The sequence below is a fragment of the Pteropus alecto genome, unplaced genomic scaffold (genome assembly GCF_000325575.1).
Source record: "Pteropus alecto unplaced genomic scaffold, ASM32557v1 scaffold42, whole genome shotgun sequence".
Taxonomy (NCBI): Eukaryota; Metazoa; Chordata; class Mammalia; order Chiroptera; family Pteropodidae; genus Pteropus; species Pteropus alecto.
This window is the reverse complement of record NW_006434825.1, coordinates 16,201,262-16,221,608: the sequence shown is the minus strand read 5'-3', so window position 1 is coordinate 16,221,608 and position 20,347 is coordinate 16,201,262. Positions and strand designations below refer to the sequence as shown.

Sequence of the window (20,347 nt, the reverse complement as noted above, 5' to 3'; positions counted from 1 at the left end):
CCTCCATCGCTGATTTCAGGTTTGCTCTGGAGGAGAAGGCAGAGAGTGTGCCTCTGCAGGAACATCATGAACAGGGCGGAATGGGAGTCTGCCTGAGGCTCAGGCCAGGGCGGGTGCAGAGGAGTCAGGCTGGCTGACGGCCTTGGGTCTTGGCTGTGGAGGAGGATCAGGGCAGCCCCCGGCTCTGGGCCCTCACGACCTCTCTGGCTTCACAGGAGCTGCAGCTTCTGGAGGCTGGGAGCTCTGTGATCAGCTGCCTGCTGGAGGGCCCTGTCCACCTGGGTCCTGGGAGTGTCCTACAGCACTGCCACCTTCAGGTGAGATCTGAGAGCAGGGGCAGGGCTAGGTCCAGGTTGTGGGGGCCAGGTCCTATGTGTGTTGGGGGTTGCCTGTGCTGTCCACTTCAGATGCCTGCTCTCTCCCCTGCTAGGGTCCCATTCACATCGGCGCTGGCTGCTTCGTGAGTGGCCTGGACACAACCCAGTCCAAGGCACTGCACGGCCTGGAGCTGCGTGACGTTGTCCTGCAGGGACACCACATGCGGCTGCACGGCAACCCCAGCCGTGTCTTCACCCTCTTTGGCTGTCTGGACAGCTGGGAAGTAGGTGCCTGCTTTACCTTCTCTCATCTTCAGGCTTTGGGGACCCAGGGGTCCCACTCTCCTGTTCCACTGGAGGGATAGGCTTGAGGAGGGTGTGGCCAGTAGAGACTCACCATCCCTTTACCTCCCTCCTCATCTACTCTGACAGGCAGGCTGCTGGGGATTTCTATCCGCATTTTACGGGTTAGAGACCCGCCTTGGGCTGCAGAGCCAGTTTTGGTAGATCGGACCTAGAACCAGGATTCTGTACCAAGTTGCATACACCTAGGCAGGGCCGCTAAGGCTCCAGGGCTTGACACGGTGTATCAGAATTTGCTGGCACATGTGCAAGTCTCTCTCCTGTCGCCTCTTGAATAGCTCCTGGCCTTCTGGCCTTAGTATCCCTAGCCTCTTCCTGCGGCCTCTGCAGCCCTGACTGTTTACTCTTCATCCCCCAGAGACAGGGGACAGGAACATATCTCAACATGTCCTGGAGTGAATTCTTCCAGAAGACAGGCATTCGGTGAGATCGATGGCCGTAATGGGCCTCTGTGGGCCTCGGCAGCCAGGGCAGCCTTCCCTAGGCTCATCCCCGCCCTGGCCCCAGAGTGCCACCTGCCCTCCCACCAGCCCACGGGGACTGAGATACCTTCGGGCAGCCTGATCCTCCCCAGTACCTTACCCTTGGTCAACTCCTAATCCATGGCTATGCTCAGGCTTTGAGATTTTGTTCAGAGGCTTGGGAAAGGAAGCAGTTCACCTCCTTCCCTGAATTGCCCCTTTTTGTCTCCTCTAGAGGAGTTTGTCCTGCCCCGTGAATTAGCCAGCCCCCAGCTGACAGATGGTCAGGCCTTGATGAGGAAGCAGGAGCCCTTGCTTGCCTCTTGCTGATGGTCCTTCTCCCCACATCAGAAACTGGGACCTGTGGGACCCAGACACGCCCCCTGCAGAGCGTCACCTTCTCAGTGCCCGCCTCTTTCCTGTGCTTCACCCCTCGAGGGCCCTGGGGCCCCGGGACATGCTGTGGATGCTAGACCCCCATGAGGATGGGGGCAAGGCCCTGTGGGCCTGGCGGGCCTCTTGGCGACTGTCCTGGGAGCAGTTGCAGCCACGCCTGGATCGGGCCGCCACGCTGGCCTCCCGCCGGGACTTGTTCTTCCGCCAGGCCCTGCGTAAGGCTCGGCACGTGCTGCAGGACCAGCAGGACCTCAGCCTGCGCCCGCTGATCAGGGCCGCTGTCAGCGAGGGCTGTGCTGGGCCCCTGCTGGCCACGCTGGACCAAGGTGAGTGTGCTGAGAAGCAAGACCCAGGGTTACCTGCCCTGCTTGTCTTCTGGGTTGATGACCTGTGGGTACTAGGGAGCCATGAGACTTCAAAGCAGCATTGAGACAGTGGAATTTACTTTTAGGTTTCTAGGAAGCTTCATCCTTGTCAGTAGGGGGTTTGATGAGAGGCTGAGGCCTGGGGCTGAGCTTCTGGGTCCTGGGAGCCTCAGCTAACCCTATGTGTTCTGTACTGGGTGCTGAGACATAGGTGAAGAGCTCCAGAGCCCCAGGGGAATGTGGCTGGCTCTACCTGAGGGCTCAGGCACACTGGCCGGGGATCAAGCAGTACCTCATTAATGGTCCCAATAACTGGAAAATGATCCCCATTTAAGTTGCTCACCTATAGCTGGTTGGGCGTGGGGCTGAGACTGAACCTAGGTGGTTTGACCCCGCAGTGTGAACTGTTAACCATTCTGGGCATCCTGGATCGGGGTGAAAAAGCACAGCCGGGCTGGGGCTGGGGCTGGCAGGATGAGAAGAACTTGGCCGGGCAGAGAAGTGGGGTGTGCACTCACAGGCACGGATGCATCTTGGGTGAAAGTGAAGAGGTGTGAGGCATCTGGAGTGTTTGGGCATCGTTGAATATTCTCTGGGGGCAGGGGGCATTGGGAGTGGATCATTTCCCCAGTCACCTCTGATTCCTGGTCCCTCAGTTGCTGCTGGCACAGGAGACCCTGGTGTGGCAGCCCGGGCACTGGCCTGTGTGGCAGACGTGCTGGGCTGCTGGGCAGAGGGCCGAGGTGGTTTACGGAGTGGGCCAGCTGCCAACCCTGACTGGATTCGGCCCTTCTCATACCTGGAATGTGGAGACCTGGCGGGGGGTGTGGAGGCACTTGCCCAGGAGCGGGACAAGTGGCTTAGCAGGTGGGCACTAATGATGTCAGAACCCATGGAAAAGCACCTGGTCATCCTTGGAGGTGGAAACCCGGAGAGAGGTGGGGCAGTCACTCCGGTCAGTCAGATCCCAAGACCCAGGCAGTCCACCCTCAGCTTAGTACCTACTCTATGCCACCATCTCTCCCTTCCTTCGTGGCAGGCCAGCCTTGCTAGTGCGAGCCGCCCGCCACTACGAGGGGGCTGGACAAATCTTGATCCGCCAGGCTGTGATGTCGGCCCAGCACTTTGTCTCCACGGAGCCAGTGGAGCCGCCAGCACCTGGGCAGTGGGTGGTGGCTGAGTGCCCGGCTCGTGTGGATTTCTCTGGTGAGCCCTTTGTGCGAGTGGGGGTGAGCGTAGCTATCCCTGGGCTGCGTTGGCAGCCCCTGTGACCAGCTTGGTCTTGTTGAACTGCCGCAGGTGGCTGGAGCGACACGCCACCCCTTGCCTACGAGCTTGGTGGGGCAGTGGTGGGCATGGCTGTACGAGTAGATGGCCGCCGGCCAATTGGGGCCAGGGCACGCCGCATCTTGGAGCCCACTCTGTGGCTGGCGATGGGGCCAAGGCAGGACGAGATGGCCATGAAGATAGTGTGCCAGAGCCTGGATGACCTGCAGGATTACTGCCAGCCCCATGCTCCAGGTCAGGGCACCCAGGACATCTGCCAGTGGGGATGGCACACACAGCCAGCTGGGGGTGGGGACAGAACTTTGGGGACCCTGCTGGCCATGGGAGCCTGGCCTGAGGACGAGCCAGTCTGGTTGAGGAGCATGTAGGTGCAGGAAGTAGAGCTGACACATTTCTCATGTTGGGGAGCCCAGGCCTTTTTGTGACTTGGGGATGGGGCCTGCACTGCTGCTGGGCTTTTGTCCCCCAAATGAGCCCCATGCTGGGATGGGATGTACTGGAGTTGGGGTGGTATCTTCTTCTGCTGTTGGAAACCAAATGAGGGAGCTTGCTGGTACTGATCCCTCTGCAGGAGCCCTGCTCAAGGCTGCCTTCATTTGTGCGGGGATCGTGAGTGTCCATTCCAAGCTCTCGCTGAGGGAGCAGCTGCTGCACACCTTTGGGGGCGGCTTTGAGCTGCACACCTGGTCTGAGCTGCCCCATGGTTCTGGCCTTGGTAAGTGGGCCCTGTCCCCCTGCTACCAACCACTCTGCCCCAGCCCTCCAGCCTCACCTTCGATCCTCCTCCCTGCCTTTAACCGGCAGAGAGAGCGGGTGGGGCAGGACTAGGCTGGGCAGAGCTGTTTCATGCTTGGCACCATCCTACCTGCTCTGCAGGGACCAGCAGCATCCTGGCGGGCACTGCCCTGGCTGCCTTGCAGCGGGCTGCAGGCCGGATGGTGGGCACAGAGGCCCTGATCCATGCAGTGCTGCACCTGGAGCAGGTGCTCACCACAGGTATGGGACTGCCCCTGGTGGGAGGGAGGTCACTGGCACTTTCCCAAGGGCCTCCAGAGGCTCCCCTGGGCTTATAGCCAGATACTGTGCTGCTCCTTCACATGGTTAGAGCTTCCTGTTTATCACTGACCTTCTCTAGTGGTTTTCAACTTGAAATATTTCTACCTTTAGGAGTACCTACTGAATGCCAGAGTCTGTGCTACATGGTTCATGTGTGTTAGGTTTAAAGGTTTATTCCTTAACTTTGTTGCCTTCTAGGGCTGTCCCTCAGGGAGGGGCTGGGCAGAACTGGGTTTGGAGTAGGGGACAGGACCTTCAGCCTGCTCTTCCAACCGGCTTACTCCTCCCTTGGGCTATGGTCATTTGTGCCCACCTCCCTTCTCCCATGCTAGCCATGTGGGTGGGGCACTGAGGGCTTAGAACATGGCTGTGATCCTAACGGAATGGTACTAGCCCCAAGCTTCTCCCTCCTTTTGCCAGTGTGGCCCCCTGGAATCCATGCACAATAGGGAGCAGCCAGAGGTTTGTCTGGCCCGATCCTGGGGTGCTCTGGTCACCTCAGGATGCCAGGCCTCATCGTGACTCTGGGAAGGAGACCGTCACAGAGATGTACAGATGCCGATTATGCTATCTTTTCTGGTCACTTTGCAGCCCAGCCTCCTCCTATCATTGTAATGACTCACATCTCATTATAGGTAGTCGTTAGCAAGAGGGGCAGATGGGGAGGTCTGCACCATTCAAATCCTTCATTCGGTCAACTGACCACTATTTATTGAGTATCTACTGAGTTTGGGCCCTGGGGATAAAATAAGCAAAAATAAGGCCCTTGCCTTCAAAAGTCATATGGTCTGTTGGAGACAGACATTAATCAACAGCCATTCAAATGATGAATAAATATAAGCTGTGCTAGGTGCTCTGAAGGAGAGGGACACAATTAAGGAGTTTTTGACATTTGGGGCCTAACACTAACTACTGTTTTGGCTGTGAAGTTCCAGATGCCTTCTGCCATTTGCATTTTATAAATCCTTGCTGGTCTTTCCCCAAATATCAAGGGCCTATCCCAGGACCATCTCAAGTTTTGTCATTTTTATAGAGCTGCAAGAGGAAAAGAGATTCACAACTTTCATTATTAAAGCAAGATGTGAACAGGCTCTTTCATGTTTGATAGGTTTATTTCCAACATCAGCACCCTTTATCAGAAAATACAGGATGCAGGAGGCAGTTAGGCTGTAGGAAAAGTCCTACATCATTTCTCCTCGGGGGAGAGGTTAGTGCAAGGTCATACCCTTCGATGTGGTTCCACCTACACGTCAGGTCTGCAACGCAATTTGGACTTTGTGTATCCCAAGCTTGACTCTGGAGTGAAATCCTTTTCCTTGCTGGAAAGGATTCCCTTGGAGCCTGACAATGTTGGGCTCATCCTTTTCCCACGGCTGGGGGCAGAAGCTGTCCAGCTCACTTGGACTAGTTGAAGGAAGCTGTCTTCCCCATGCCAGTCCCTGTCAGGGGTGCAGGGCTGGAAGCGGGAAGTTAGGCCAGATAAGCTCCGACAGTGATGGACCCTGGGCTCCCAGGAGGTGGCTGGCAGGACCAAGTGGGTGGACTAATGCCTGGCATCAAGATTGGGCGCTCCCGGGCTCAGCTGCCACTGAAGGTGGAGGTGGAAGAGATCACCGTCCCTGAGGGCTTTGTCCAGACACTCAATGACCACCTGCTTCTGGTGTACACTGGTAAGACCCGCCTGGCTCGGAATCTGCTGCAGGTGAGCCCCACCCCAGGAGGAAGGGAGGCAGAAGGCTCAGGTGGGCCCAGACCCTCATTGCAGCCCTCCTGCCCCATCTGCAGGATGTGCTAAGGAGCTGGTATGCCAGGCTGCCTGCTGTCGTGGAGAATGCCCATGGCCTGGTGCAGCACACCAAGGAGTGCGCGGAAGCCTTCCGCCAAGGTGAGGTGCTTCCTTCCTGAGAACAAGGACACTACAAGTGAGTGCCTTGTTGCCCGTGGGTCTGAAGCCAGGGGCCTTTGCAGACTTGGCATAGGCACCAGGTATAAGGCCTCCGGGGACAGAAACCAACTGTGTCTTCTTCAGGGTCTCACACTTAGGTTGGAGCCACATCTCAGGATAATACTTGCATTATGGGGAAGAGGCTCGGGCCCCATAGCTGAGTGCCAGGGAGTCAGAGCCGAGCAGGGTTTCGAGTGGCTACACAGTTCATTTTTATTGAACACTATGCTGGGTACCATGCCAGCTGCTATGTACACATTAGCCCTAAAACAACCCCGTGAGGTGGGCTTTATCACTCCTTTTGCCAGCCATTGGTTAAGCAGTGCCTCTTGGCTCTATTCAGTCTACAGATTGGCACTGAGTGAATATCCTGGCTCAGGCACACCCTCCCCTCTCCGCCCCCACCACAGGAAGCCTACCTCTGCTGGGCAAGTGCCTGACCTTATACTGGGAGCAGAAGAAGCTCATGGCTCCAGGCTGTGAGCCTCTGGCTGTGCGGCATATGATGGATGTCCTGGCCCCCTACGTGCATGGCCAGAGCCTGGCAGGGGCAGGCGGCGGGGGCTTTCTTTATCTTTTGACCAAGGAGCCGCGGCAAAAGGAGGCTCTGGAGGCTGTGCTGGCCAAGACTGAGGTACCTGATGGTGCTGGGTATGATTGTGGTGGGTAGGAGCCTTCACTCTGGCCCCACTGGCTAACCAGGGCTTACTGCTGCAAGTCCCCCTGGCTCTGCAGCCTCAGTCCAGCTTCCAGAATGCCTGAGATTTGCCCAGAGCCCTCTAAACACCTCCTGCTCTTTGCTCCCAGGGCCTCGGGAATTACAGCATCCACCTGGTAGAAGTAGACACTTGGGGCCTGAGCCTGCAGCTGCTGGGGAGTGAGATCTCAACCTGATGCTCTTGTCCTTCTGCAAGAGGAGAAAGCCTGGAGCTATAGCAGCCCCTCCCTTTGGAGTACTCAGCCTTCTCCTCCGCAGCCACCTCTTTGTGAATCTCCTCCCAAAAGATGACCTGAGCTCGGACCCAGCCCCTGCTGGAGCTTAGTGAAGCAGAGATCATGCTTAGAAACAGGACTGTGACCTCCTGGTTGACAATGGTCTAGGCTTGGCCTTTGCTTCATCTGGACACAGGAAGGTCCTAAGCTCAGTGTCCCTGTGGCCTTTACAATTCCTATGGCCCACCTTGGGCCTTGACCGTCTCCTTTTACACGAGGGCCCTGGAAGAAGGGTCTAGCAAACAGCTGTAGCAGAGGGCTGGGGTCTCTTGGTAAGGCTGACCCCGAAGAGGCCCTTTGGGGCATTTCCTGTGGCCTTCCTTAGAGGTCAGAATTTTGCTCAATACTCACTCAAAGGTCGACTTGATGGAGGAGTTGGAGCAGGGGTGGGGGTCCACATCCACATCTATGGCAGTGAGCCAGTATGGTCCTACAGCAAGTCATTGCCAACCCAGGCCTTAACCAATAACACTATGACTGTGCCATATGACTCAGTGCCAGTGAGTAATGGGTTCTCAGGGCTGTGACCTTGGAATAAATTCACTCTGCCCTTCAAGACTGTCCTCATAAAACTCTTTTGTTCCTGCTGGCAATTCTCGCTTCCCCTGGCACTGTGGGAAACTGCCCTGGGGATGATCCAGCTTCTGGTGCTGAAGGCCAAGGAGGTGGAAGAGGGTCTAGGATCAGATGAGGGGCTGGCTATCATGCGAGTCCTGGGAGTAGCCGTGTGCCACTCGGTGTGGGAGGAGGCTGAGGCTTTAGGCTTTTGCCTTCACATTTCAGTGCAACTGGTGGACCTGTCTTGTCCGGTAGCATCCGGCCCTCCCAGGAAACAGCACACAGGCATCTCTCCAAGGACTATCTTTAATCAGGGTGATCATAAACATCACATCCTCTCCTCAGAGTAAACCTAACTCCCTAGGCCCCCAGATGCATCCAAATCTTTTGGGGCCAGCAGGGAGGCAGTCTGTTTGCTGCAGTGTCTGGGGATGAGAGCACGACCACCACGTAGAAGGCTGGCCTGCCCTGACCTTTCCACCTAATCAGGAGCCCAGGGGGACCCACCTCTCTTGGTGGGAAGAGGCTGCCCCCAAACCACCACCCAGCTAGGTCTAGGGCAAAGAGTATAGTTAGCTGAGGCCTTGTTTCCGTGCTGCCAACAGTAGAACAGTCTGGGCTGTCAGAACTCCCCCCAAGCCAGATAGCCTTGCTCAGCTCCTTGGCTCTGGCCACTTAGGGAATGGTCCTGAAGTGTGATGGGCCAGGTGGGCTCACCCTGGCAGTTACAGGCGCAGCCTCTTGATGTCCTCGCTGCGGAAGTCTATGCGCAGAGCCAGCACTTGGCGTACTTCAACAGGGGTGAGGCGCCATGTCAATGGGCCAGAGTTGGTGCCCCAGTAATCTAGGATCTCTGTCACCTGTTGGAAGAACAGACACTAAGTCAGCAAGGAGGGGGTTATCCTGAGAGAAGGCCTTAAGCTCTACTAGATTCCGAGCAGCAGTGCCCAGGACAGAAAAGGTACCCTGCAGGGCTGGGCTGATGGCAGACATGGTTTTGAGGGAGTGGCAGGGATCTAAATTTTGTCTCTGCCTCTCTTCCCAGACACCTTTTCCTGGCTAGGCCAAGGGAGCCCCACATACCCGCTCCAGATTGAGGATTGTAGCCATCTGGGAGAGCCGGGCAAACTTGTCTCTGATGGTCCAGGTGGTCACCGTGGTAAGGTAGGCAATGAGTGACCTCAGCTCCTTGTCAAACTGCAGACCACCCAGCTGTAAGGGGTCACAAACCCAGTCACTGTTCAAGGCCTGGCCCTCTGGCCAAGCAGGACTGGCCCCCAATTTCCCTCAGTGCTGGGCTACAAGGCCATCTGGACTTCCAGTGGTACCCCGTGGCTGCAGTCAGCTTCAAGGCCTCAGAAGCCAGGGCAGCACTGGGCTTAGAAAGGCAGGGCCTGGGGGTAGCAGGACTCATCTTCCTCAGAGGAGAAACAACAGAGCTGGAGACCTGTGCTCCCTTGACTTTACCCGATTGAAGGTAGATTTCAGCACCACTTTCTCCAACTCGACTGCAACAAAGCTGGTCATGAGGTTGGTCAGACTGTCGTAGATGACTGGAGACAGGCTGGCCTACACAGAGAGGCTAGACATCAGTGGGAGTCCCACCTATCCACTCTGCCTTCAGCAGTTAGAGACAGTTACATGAGGCCACTGGGGAGTGTTTGTATAGGCTGGGACTTGGAAGGGCTTTCAGGGCTCCCAGCAGGGGTGTGATGAGGAGATGTGATCTGTTGGTTTGGACAGAGGTGGGCAATTCCATAAGCTGGTCCCTAGAGCCTTTGCTCACCTTGAACTCCGCCATTTGCTGCTGCAGGTTAAGGATGAACTGTTGTACCCAAGGGTCATTGGCCTCATAGTCATTGAATTCTTCCTATTGTTAGGAAGCAAGGTGGGTCACTGGGGGCTTCTCCAGAAGCACCATGCACCCCCATCCTACTTCCACCCCTCTAAGAAAACAGGAAAAGAGGTCCTTCTTCCCCTGTAGCTTCTGACTCATTCGGCTTGGACACCCCGGCTAGCAGTAAATGCTGCTGCTTCCGCATCACACTTCCCACTGGGAAACAGCCCCGGGCGGTTGTAGCAGTGGCACCAACAACACAGTGAAGCTCCTAGCATTGTTCTCCCTCTGAATCTCATGTTCTACAGGAAGAATCCTTAGACAAAAAAAAAAAAAAGGCTATCTATGATAGGTAGGGCCAAAAAAGCCTCATTAAAAAAGAATGCGTTAGATCAGGGCAAACTCCCTTTGGATGTTTTTCTGAGCCCTTCTCCTGCAGGAACAATCTGTTTCCTGGGAGGAAGCTAGGCTGTGAGGGAGAGGGAAGTGGGTCTGAGACACATGTAAGGTCTAGTCTGTTCACACAGGACAGCTCCACTGCCCTTCAGCTAGGGGCTGGGGGAATGAAGGAAGTAATCCTGGGCTTGATGGCCCTCTGTGGTCAGGCTGACCTCCTCGATGTTGTGAGAGACAGAGAGAAAGTTGTTGATCCAAGGCTGCGCCTGGGGCTTGATTGCTGTGCTGTTTAGCTCTGCCAGCCCTTCCTGTGATGAACAAGGCAGAGACATCAGACCTAGAATGTGCACACACCCATCCCTTCCCTTTTTCCTGCTCCTTCGATCTCTTGACTGCCAGGGCATTCTTCCAGCTCTGAGGTTATCTGCAGGCCCTGTCTGAAGTATAACAGAGATAATGCTGATAAAAGAAGCAGGAACAACTGGTTCCTTTCCAGATCTGTGCAGAGTCAGGTCCAGACCAAAGATAAGGCCTTGAAGGTTGGTCTGTAAACTCAAGAGAAGAGATATGAGTGCCTGGTACTAGGCAGCACCTGTGGCTAAGGTCAGGCAACAGGTCCGAGTAACCACGTGGTTTCATTTCCTCGCAGCAGCTTTCTAAGGGCTCTTGGCACTGTGGGGACCAAGTGGAGATTCTCGACATGATGATTGCTGAAAAACCAACAGGGCCTTTCGTCTCAAGGGACTTACACAACTTTGGTGGCTTGAATGCTACCCCCTTACCTCGCCTCCCTGTTTCTTTAAACATGGAGCCCATGATAAGCTGGTAACAATCTTCTTGGAGCAACACCCAGGCACAGAATTCAGCCAGCAGCTGAACCAGGGGCTTACCTGCAAGAGGTCTCGGAATTTGTTGGACACAGCAGCCAAGTCAGAAAGGCAGCTGTCAAACTTGGCCTGGGCCTGCTCCCCTCCAATGCCCTGGCTGAACAGCTTGGTGCAGTCACTCTAGGAGAGAACACCCAGTTTTCAGGCTTCTGAGCATAGGCCATGGGGCAGAGGGGAGGGCAACATGCAATCAGCCATTTCTCCTACTGTAGCCTGCTCTGGGAGATAAGGCCAATCCTAGGCAAGAGCCCTGGGTGGGTTTCAGAAAACCTGGATTCTATCCTGGTGGCTAGCCACTTGGCTCCTACTTCCCCCTTGTAATCCAGGGGTACCAGTGCTAGGATGTAAAAAAACCACAAATACCAGACATTTTTTCACACTGTTAGAGTCAGATGTTCCTAGGTTCAAATCCTGGCTCAGCCACCTATTAGTTGAGTGACGTTAGTCAAGTGATTTAAAGTTTCTGAACTTTAAACTTGCTATCTATAAAACGGGAACACAAATTCCAGCTCCCATGGTGGTTGTGAGAGTTGGATGAAATGATGCACCAAGTGCTTAGCTCAGTGCCTGGCATGTAGTAGGCACTAAAGAGACTCTAGCTATTGTTATAGTTTCTGCTTTTTAATATTATGGTCTGGCAGCCCAAGGGAAATTATCATGGTCACAGCTACAATTTAAGTGCTTACCGTGTGCCAGGCCTTTTTCTAAGCATTTTATTTTTATTAAGTAGGTACTACTGTTGTCTGTATTGGAGCACAGAGAAATTAATAACTTACGTAAAGACACACAACAGTAAGTTGTGGAGCTGGGATTCAAGCTGGGTATTCTGGCTCCAGAGTGCTTGTTCTAAATCCCTACACTATAGCCCAGGTGTAGAGAAATCCGCAGGGGCAGCTGCTTAAAGGTTACCGTGTTTGTATTGGCAGGTACCCACATTCTTGTACACTCCTTAAAATTTTGTGGTTTTGCCTACAGCAGGAACAACAGAGAAGAGTAGCAAAGGGACTGATCGATCTAGTAGGCAGAGGTCCTTCGTTCCTACAGCAGCTCTGATCTTTACTGTCTTTAGCCATTTAACCTTGTCTGTAAAATGGACATCATGCTACCTGACCTGCTTATCTAAGAGGGTGCTGATGGACTGAGGAAGAACACAAGTGAAATGCAAATCTAAACGGGGTAGGATTTATGGGACTTGTTTTTAGCTCTTTGCTATCCCTCTTTTTCTTTCATTTAGCTAATTCTAGCTCAGTTCTGAATTCCTAACATTTCCCAAAATTCTACTTCAAATACAACAGGCTGATGTTAAGGATAAAGTCAGGAATATAATCAAAGATGCCATGACTTACAAACAATGATGACAGTCACCTTATTAAACGCTCACACTCACTACCACCAGCCTGCATGTTGAGCCCTACGCCTCTTCAGCAAAGCAGCCTCCTCAGTTCAAGTGCCCACTAGGGTGGCAGGACCCTGGCCTCCACCTTTCTCAGTGGCAAAGTTTGGGAGTGCAGAAGAGTCGGGCTCCTCATTTTTTAACACTTAAATCACTCTGTGCCATTATCTGTAACTATTTACTACCACTGCCTGCCTCTCATGTACCAGGTGCTTGATATTATCTTGTTCAATTTTCACAACCACCCCATGGGACAGATATCATGTTCCCTGTTTTACAAATGAGGAAAATGAGGCTTAGGGAGGTTAGAGAACTCGCATCAGGCCACAGAATTGGTCAGTGGTCAAGTGGAGATACGAACTCAGGGGTATGTGACTTCCAAGTCCAAACAATTTTCACTATACTACGCAACCTTCCTTTAAAAAATGGTAACAGCAACTGGCTTTGAACAAGGTTTGGTGACTCTACCTCATCTTAATTTCTGACATTTATAAAAGGCTTTACCATTTTTATAGTGCTTTCAACCTTTTTTTTTTTTTTTAATGCCACCCAACAAACCCTAATCTTAATTTCTTGAAATTATAAAAGGCTTTTCCATTTTTATAGTGCTTTCAACCTTTTTTTTTTTTTTTAATGCCACCCAACAAACCCAGAGTAGGGCAGAATAAAGATCTGTATCTTATTTAATAGATGAGAGAACTAAGGCCTTCAGAGTTAAGGGATTTGTCCAATGTCACATGCTAAGTATGTCACATGCTGGAAGATCTAATTTGAATTCTGATCTTCCAACTCTTGGGCGAGAGCTCTTCACATTGGTCCAAAGGTGCCTTGCTACCTCTTGATTCACAGCGATCACTAGTGAATCACCTCAAGTGCTCTGAAGGAGAGTTGGCTCAAAGCCAGGGAATGCCAGTCCCCACCAGGATGAGAGTATAGGGCTCCCTTTCAAAATGAGGCCTGGTGGGGGCAGGAGTGGGAGTGGGGCTGGGGGTGGGCTACAGTGGCCAAAAACTGATAGGCAATTTCCCCAGTACCTCCAGCGTCTTCTTCAGAGTAGAGATGTTTTCACTGCAGATTTCCACGTTGTTCAGAGTCACCTGGGAGAAGAGGACAAAGAATGAACTTCCTGCTCATCCGTGTTTGTACCCACTGCAGTGCCAGACTGGCTGACAGCTGTACTCCTGAGACTCAGATAAGGGCTGAGGAAGGCCCACAGCACTGTCACTAGGCAGGGTGCTCAGGTGTTAGATTGGGCAGAACAGTTAACCAGGTTTGCCTTTTCTCCTGTGCCTGACGCAAGGCAGCAAAGCCAACCTGACTCAAGGTTTCAAGTCTTTCTTCTCCATGTTTAGGCACAAAGGTTTGGGAAAAGTCCTGGAGATTCAAACCTCAAGTCCAGGTCAATGATGCCAAGGCTGACACTTATTAAAGAAATCCTGAGAGCCACCCAACAGGCATTTTCTCATCCATTATCTCCCTGCTCTGCCAAATACCCTCTGCAAAATGAGTAATGTCAAGCCAGCTTATGTGGGGAACAAGACTCCTCAGAAGGTGAAATGGTTCACCAAAGTCAGTTAAGAATTGATTCAGCAAACATTTACCTAGTGCCCACTATGTGCCAGGCACCAAAGAGAAAGCAATTAACTAAACAGACAAAATTCACTCCCTCACAGAGTTTACAATCTAGAAGTCAGATAATATACGTATTATATAATATCAGGTAGTGATAAACACCATGAAGAAAAATAAAGCAGGTAAGGGGACAGAAACTCAAGAGAGTGACAAGCCACAGAGCTACAGTCAGGATCAGAATTCAGGTCTCCTGAGCACTATAGGCCAAGGGCTCCTTCTCTCATAATTCAATGGACTTTTAAGCAAACTGCAGAATAGGAGATAATAAAAAGCAGCATGTGACAAAAGTGATAATTATAGCACAAACGGCTATGGCCATTTAGAGGAAAGAATAAACGTTTTAGTCTGAGGTATTCAAAGAAAGCTCCATGGCAGAGTTGTTAACTGAGCTGAACTTAAAAGGCTGGAACATAACTGACAGGAGATGAGGGTGAGTACATTTCTCTATTCCCCTAGCCTCTCAGCCCATTGTCCTGTTTGATATTTTCTTAATGGTACTTAGGATGATCTGATACAATCTTGTTTGTTTCTTGCCTGTCTTTCCCACATGAATGACAGCTCTACGAAAGCAATCTAGTCTGTCTTCTTCACTACCGCTGTGTCTCTAGTACAGCACTGTCCAACAGAACTTTTTTGGTGATGGAAATATTCTAAATCTGAGCTATCCAGTATGGTAGCCTCTAGCTACATGTGGCCATTGAGCACTCGAAATGTGGCTAGTGAAACTCAGGAACTGGATTTTAAAAATTTAAATTTAAATAGCCACTTGTGGCTTGTAGCTACCATATTGAGCAGTGCAGCTCTAGGACCTGGAATAATGCCTGGTATATAGAAGTTTGTAATAAATATTTGTTGAATGAGTGAATGAATGTATATGGAAAAGAAATATCATAAGCAAATGCAGTGGCAGAAAACCCCAAAAGGTATTCGGGGATCAGGAGAGTCAGTGCACGGACATGTGCAGGGACACAGAAAGAGGTGGAACTGCAGAGGTGGGTAAAGTCAGACTGGGACTTGGGTGCTATGCTGTCCTGTGGATAATGGGGCAGCACTAAGGATTAAAGAAAGTGAAAGCCACATGTGCACAGTTTTGGTTTGGGAATACTAACCCAGAGGCTGTGTTGTGGAGGGATTAGAGTTTGAAAGGATCACAGAACCTCTGCACTGGTATGCTGGTGGCATGACCAGGAAGGTAGCGGTGAAGTAGGGAAGAGCTAATTTTCAAGAGATGAGTCAGGAGCTTCAGGATTTCAGGGTAAAAGAAGAATCCCGAAACCCCAGAGACTGAGATTAGAACACCCCTCTTGTCTTCCCAAGAATGCTTCTGTCATCAGAGTCCTACAGCCAATACTAAAAAGTCATGCTGCTGAGAGTGTTAAGGCTGCTTTCATTGTGGATGGATAAGACTTAAGGCCTTTCATTAGCATTCTACAACACAAGGCTGCTAACATGACAAACTTCCAGGGAAAAAACTGCATTGTCATGATTGCTCAAGGATGAAGACTATAACATAAATGTTTCCAAGGCATTTATGGGCACCAAGAATAATCTGTCATGAGGGGAAAATGGACTGGGTTCAAACAGTATTGCTTTCAAAGTTTCCTTGTATCAACAGCCCTTGTAAGCAAGGACTCAATCACTGAGCTTATCCCAGCTCATGGTGAATGATACGTCAGTACCATTGGGGAATTCGTCTTGACAGATAAATGAATCAAGGTCACGTAAGAAATAGGCCCTGTGATGGAAGTGATGATGGCATCAGAAAAACTAGAAACCTGTCACCAAGCACTGAGCATCATCTTTCTTGTTGGCCTTATTATCTTCTGGGTCCTCAAACAATGAAACTGAATGGGAACAGCAAATGCACGAATGCACAGTGGCCAGCCTAATGGGGACTTGTAAAGCCAAGTAGTGGAAAACAGGACTAGAGTGGCAGGATGGGTCAGATTCAAGAGGCCTTCAACAAACCACCTGGCAAAGACATCTAGCTTTGTTGTGGTAAGTAGTAGCAAGGAGTCATTTCTGAGCAGAGAAATGAAAGAATGAAATAAGTTCTGTAAAAAATGAAATGGAGTATTCGCTTTGACAGCACATATACTAAAATTGGAACGATACGAATATTAGCATGGGCTTTGCACAAGGATGACACACAAATTCATGAAATGTTCCATATTTTGGGGGAAATGAAGCAAGGTCACGTAAGAAATAGGCCCTGTGATGGAAGTGATGATGGCATCAGAAAAACTAGAAACCTGTCACCAAGCACTGAGCATCATCTTTCTTGTTGGCCTTATTATCTTCTGGGTCCTCAAACAATGAAACTGAATGGGAACAGCAAATGCACGAATGCACAGTGGCCAGCCTACTGGGGACTTGTAAAGCCAAGTAGTGGAAAACAGGACTAGAGTGGCAGGATGGGTCAGATTCAAGAGGCCTTCAACAAACCACCTGGCAAAGACATCTAGCTTTGTTGTGGTAAGTAGTAGCAAGGAGTCATTTCTGAGCAGAGAAATGAAAGAATGAAATAAGTTCTGTAAAAAATGAAATGGAGTATTCGCTTTGACAGCACATATACTAAAATTGGAACGATACGAATATTAGCATGGGCTTTGCACAAGGATGACACACAAATTCATGAAATGTTCCATATTTTGGGGGATCATTTCATAAACTATGTAAATGTCTAACCGTTGTATACTCGAAGCTAATAAAAATTAAAATAAAAAAATGAAAGGGAATGTAAGCGAAATGAAAAATTTAAGTCAATCCACAATCACATGAAGCTGGTTAACAGACATTCTGGCAAAATTCTCCAAAGGTACCACAGTCAGAGGCAACAGTTTCTTGGAGCTGATCCTCTCTTTTGGCAACCATGACATCCCAGATCAACAGAACCCGTGCCCAAGGAAAATATTTTCAATGACAGGAAGAGAGTGGGGCTGCCTAAACAGCAGCTGGATCTGAGGACTAGTTACTGTGGGTTGCCTTGCACAGAGACAAGGTAGATATTAGTGTGTTTAGGTTTCTGTATCAGAAAGTAACAGCTCTGAACTCTTTGGGAGTTAAGAATCTGAAAAGCTAAGGACTCTGCTTCCAAAAAAATACATGTACATAGTTTTGCACCTAACCCCAGGAAGTTCTGAGACCCCATATGTGGACTGTTGATTGAGAGCTCTGCTTCTGGATGTTTCCTTCAGCCTCTGAATCTTGGGCCAAGAAGACTCAGAGTCTGGCCAACATAAGGGTGAAGCAGAGTGACTTCTGATAGTAGTTTCCACTCATGCCAAGACAGCAAGCGCCAGAGAAGCTTGACTGTGAGCTCAGGACTCAACTGTGTTTTCTGGCTCATTAAAAACTGCCCGTTAACCTCCATAAATCCTTTTATCCTTCCATGCTTCTCTTTCGCCAGCTGTCACACACTGGGAAGACTCACTCCTTCATCATATCTGTCATCATATCTCGGTAGCTCAGGGCTTTAATAAGGTAAAATTTCTGAAGAAGTTAAAAGCCTAAGAAGTATGCTAGAAAAGCAGTCCTGGTAGGTTTAAATGATTGGCACCCACCCATACTGGGGGACTGTCCCCAGAGAATCAGTCTGCAGGCTTGGCACAGATATTTCAGTTGGTTCTGTGGCAGATGTAAGCCGAACTTGATACTCAGTGGAGCCTGTTAACAGCTGGGTAGTGCTCTTGGAAATGAGTACCGGGGAGAGCTGAGACATCCAGACTTCTGGGCAGTGAACAGTGCATGTCCTGGCTCAGGCTGCTCAGAAATAGGTCCCTGGGTAAGAAATGGTTTCAGAACCTTCTAAGAGGAGCTTTCCTTAAAGGAGTTTTCCTTCTACATAGATGCTGGAGGAAAAGTCTCCAGTTTAAGGCTGATTACACTGTAGCTTAGAGGTCATAGTTTAACTTCCTGAGATAAACCAACCCAGCAGCCGGCAGCTGGGGCTACGTACCAGGAAGGACAGCTTGGCCTCGTCAGTGCTCTCAATGCCTTTTGTGTCAAATTTGCCTTGTTGGAGGCTGCTGTGCATGATGTTCACAGCACTTGTCACCCCACGCTGGATATCCTGTAAGGTGGTGGCTGGGAAGCCCATCCGCAGCTTGTTACACAGAATGTCCCTGCGGGGAGTGGGCAAAATGGTACATAACGATTGATGGGAACTAACAGTGCTCAACCTGGCCTTCAGGACAGCAGGAGCAGAGGGCCCACTACCCTGACCCGGCAGCACAAATTCCTCTTTTAGGAGAATAACCAATCCTTGAGACCACTGTAGGAGACCTTGCGCAGCCCAGTAAGGCATGAAATCCTAAGGGATGGAATCTCCCTAAGCCCTAGTTTCCTCATCTACAAATCGGAGCTAATAGTTCCTACCTCACAGGGTTATTAGGACTGAATAAGAGCAGATTGGCTTAGTGCCTGGCCTGTAGCAATGGTAAGTATGATAGTTAATACTACAACTACAGCTTTCATATGAACTACCTGTTCTCTTTCCAAGGTCTGAGGACCAATGACCCTTCTCATCTAGTCCAGGAAATGTAGACTTGGCCTATAAGGTATCTGGCTGCTATGCAGCTATGTGGAGCCAAGGATGTTGTGCTGTAGATGGGAGCTTATATCCTGTATAGAACTGAACTAGTATGAGAAGGAAAAAAAGGAAGAAACAAGTGGGCCTCAGGAATTAATAACTTTTAGGAACTTTCTGCCTTCTGAAAAGGAGAAAGGACATCAACCATACCTGAAGTCAGACTCCAGTTCTGTGGTGGCAAGGTTGATCATAGCACAAAGACAGTCGATGCTGGAGCTAGACAGAGCCCGCCCAATGCACTTCTTGACAATGTAGAAGACATCGTCCACCATGCTGGATGTCAACTGGCCCTTCTCATAGGTGTCCAGAGCTACAGCCTACTCAAAAGGCAAAATACCCAATAAGGGCCCCAGTTCTACATGTCCAAGATAGTTCTCGAACAGTCTCTGGTTCTGCTTCCTTTTCTATACCTTTTTCATGTTTTTTCCCACATGGCTTATTCTGGTCACAGCTTGGTGTGGATACTCCTTGTTAAAATAGCTCATTTCCCTATCTATAACTATATTACGAAATTAAGTATTTAGGGCCTTTGCCTTGAAGACAACTGTTACCTGGGATGTAAGACATCAGGAGAGGCCCTTCTTCCCTGAGACTCCTCACTTACATACTTCCAGAAAGGCAGGGAACAAGTAGGCTCCCTGAAGAGCTGAGGTGTTCCTTTTTGATCCTTGGGAAAGAAGTCCCAGCTGGGTCTACAAAGAGCATGACAACTGCAAAGCATAACAACTAACCATACCAAGTGGTGTCACTCAGTCTGCATGCAAGGGTATTCCAAAGCAGGACCAAGAAACATGACATGCCTTGACCATTTCCTTCAGTCTGACTTCTTGGACAGAAAGCCCATTTCCAAGGGATGGTATCCTCTGTCTTACCTTATTGACAGTCTCCCTCATGAAGTACTCCTCCATGGTAATATATAAGCCAATTAGCTCCTGCATGGTGCAGCTCAGTAAGCAATTATTGAGCAGTTGGTCCAGACACTTCTGGTGCTCTAAGGGACAGCCAAGAAAGAATACTCACTTTTCTGCCTCAAGGGAAATAGATCAACCTTTTTTATTTTTTCAGGTTCTTTTCTAGTCTTTATTCCAAACCTGCACATAATTCACATGGTTATAATCATAGTACAGGTATAATTTTGTACTGTGCTTTTAAAAATTAGGATGTTTTCAATGTTTCTACAGTTTTTTTAGCTCACTTATTTTTAATGTCTATGATATTTTATCCAGTAGACAGTCTAAATTTTTAAAAACTATTCTCCTATTTTTAGACACCTGAGTTATTTCCAAATGTTTTGTATTAATAGAGATAATTAGAGATCGTAGTAATTAGAGATTGTAGTGAACATTTTTGTTCAAAGAACTTTTTACCTCTTTTCCATTATTTTCTAAGACTTAATTAGTAAGACTCAAAAGATGTAAGTTTCCAGGGTAAAGGCTGAAATATACTGGGTATAAAACATTTCATTCTCTAAACCAGTACTGTCCGATAGAATTTTCTGAGATGATAGAAATGTTCTTATCTGTGTTGTCTAATATGGTAGCTACTATTGAGCAATTGAAATTGTGGCTAATATGAATGAGACACTGAATTTTTTATTTTATTTAATTTTAATTAAATTTAAATAGTTACATGGGGCTCATACCTACTGTATTAGACAGCACAGCTCTCAACAGTGACAGTTATTAATAATAATGAGCACCAAGTGAACATACATCTTCCATTAAATACCAATTCAAAGCAATGCCATCTGGGCCATATAACTAATTGCCCTGCCATGTGTTACCGCCAAAAACCATGCAGAATGCCACAGATACTGGGTTGGTTTCAAGTCTCTAGTTCAGGGAATTCTGAAATCCTTGCCCAGCAGGAA

The 20,347-nt window shown here is 49.8% G+C and overlaps 2 protein-coding genes and 2 non-coding genes across 12 annotated transcripts in view; 3 read left to right on the top strand and 1 right to left on the bottom strand.

The window, feature by feature from the left end:
- The window catches only part of FUK (fucokinase), a 19,443-nt gene extending 10,560 nt beyond the window's left edge, over positions 1-8,883 (top strand). For 5 of the 8 annotated variants that reach the window (XM_015587710.2, XM_025045270.1, XM_015587711.2 and 2 more), the window contains exons 13-25: positions 216-317; positions 431-601; positions 1,039-1,103; positions 1,493-1,863; positions 2,559-2,769; positions 2,942-3,108; positions 3,202-3,423; positions 3,761-3,904; positions 4,066-4,185; positions 5,760-5,947; positions 6,031-6,130; positions 6,601-6,824; positions 6,998-7,140. In XM_015587710.2, the coding sequence (XP_015443196.1) occupies positions 216-317; positions 431-601; positions 1,039-1,103; positions 1,493-1,863; positions 2,559-2,769; positions 2,942-3,108; positions 3,202-3,423; positions 3,761-3,904; positions 4,066-4,185; positions 5,760-5,947; positions 6,031-6,130; positions 6,601-6,824; positions 6,998-7,084 (2,172 nt within the window). In that variant the 3' untranslated portion in view covers positions 7,085-7,140. Of the gene's footprint in view, positions 1-215; positions 318-430; positions 602-1,038; positions 1,104-1,492; positions 1,864-2,558; positions 2,770-2,941; positions 3,109-3,201; positions 3,424-3,760; positions 3,905-4,065; positions 4,186-5,759; positions 5,948-6,030; positions 6,131-6,600; positions 6,825-6,997; positions 7,740-8,786 lie in introns of those variants that run through there. The other 3 variants (XM_006909841.3, XM_025045271.1, XM_015587712.2) reach the window with 3 other exon arrangements.
- Positions 8,030-20,347, bottom strand: part of COG4 (component of oligomeric golgi complex 4) — a 21,956-nt gene continuing 9,638 nt past the window's right edge. Inside the window, exons 10-19 of one of the 2 annotated variants that reach the window (XM_025045272.1) lie at positions 19,350-19,468; positions 18,628-18,794; positions 17,845-18,010; positions 13,289-13,351; positions 10,865-10,981; positions 10,190-10,282; positions 9,528-9,611; positions 9,209-9,310; positions 8,825-8,953; positions 8,030-8,601 (exon numbers count right to left, since the gene is read on the bottom strand). In XM_025045272.1, the coding sequence (XP_024901040.1) occupies positions 8,467-8,601; positions 8,825-8,953; positions 9,209-9,310; positions 9,528-9,611; positions 10,190-10,282; positions 10,865-10,981; positions 13,289-13,351; positions 17,845-18,010; positions 18,628-18,794; positions 19,350-19,468 (1,175 nt within the window). In that variant the 3' untranslated portion in view covers positions 8,030-8,466. The other variant, XM_025045273.1, reaches the window with a different exon arrangement.
- On the top strand, positions 15,960-16,063 carry LOC112478262. The gene has a single exon (XR_003045752.1). It is a non-coding gene; the product is annotated as a U6 spliceosomal RNA (small nuclear RNA).
- LOC112478260 lies at positions 16,437-16,540 on the top strand. The gene has a single exon (XR_003045751.1). It is a non-coding gene; the product is annotated as a U6 spliceosomal RNA (small nuclear RNA).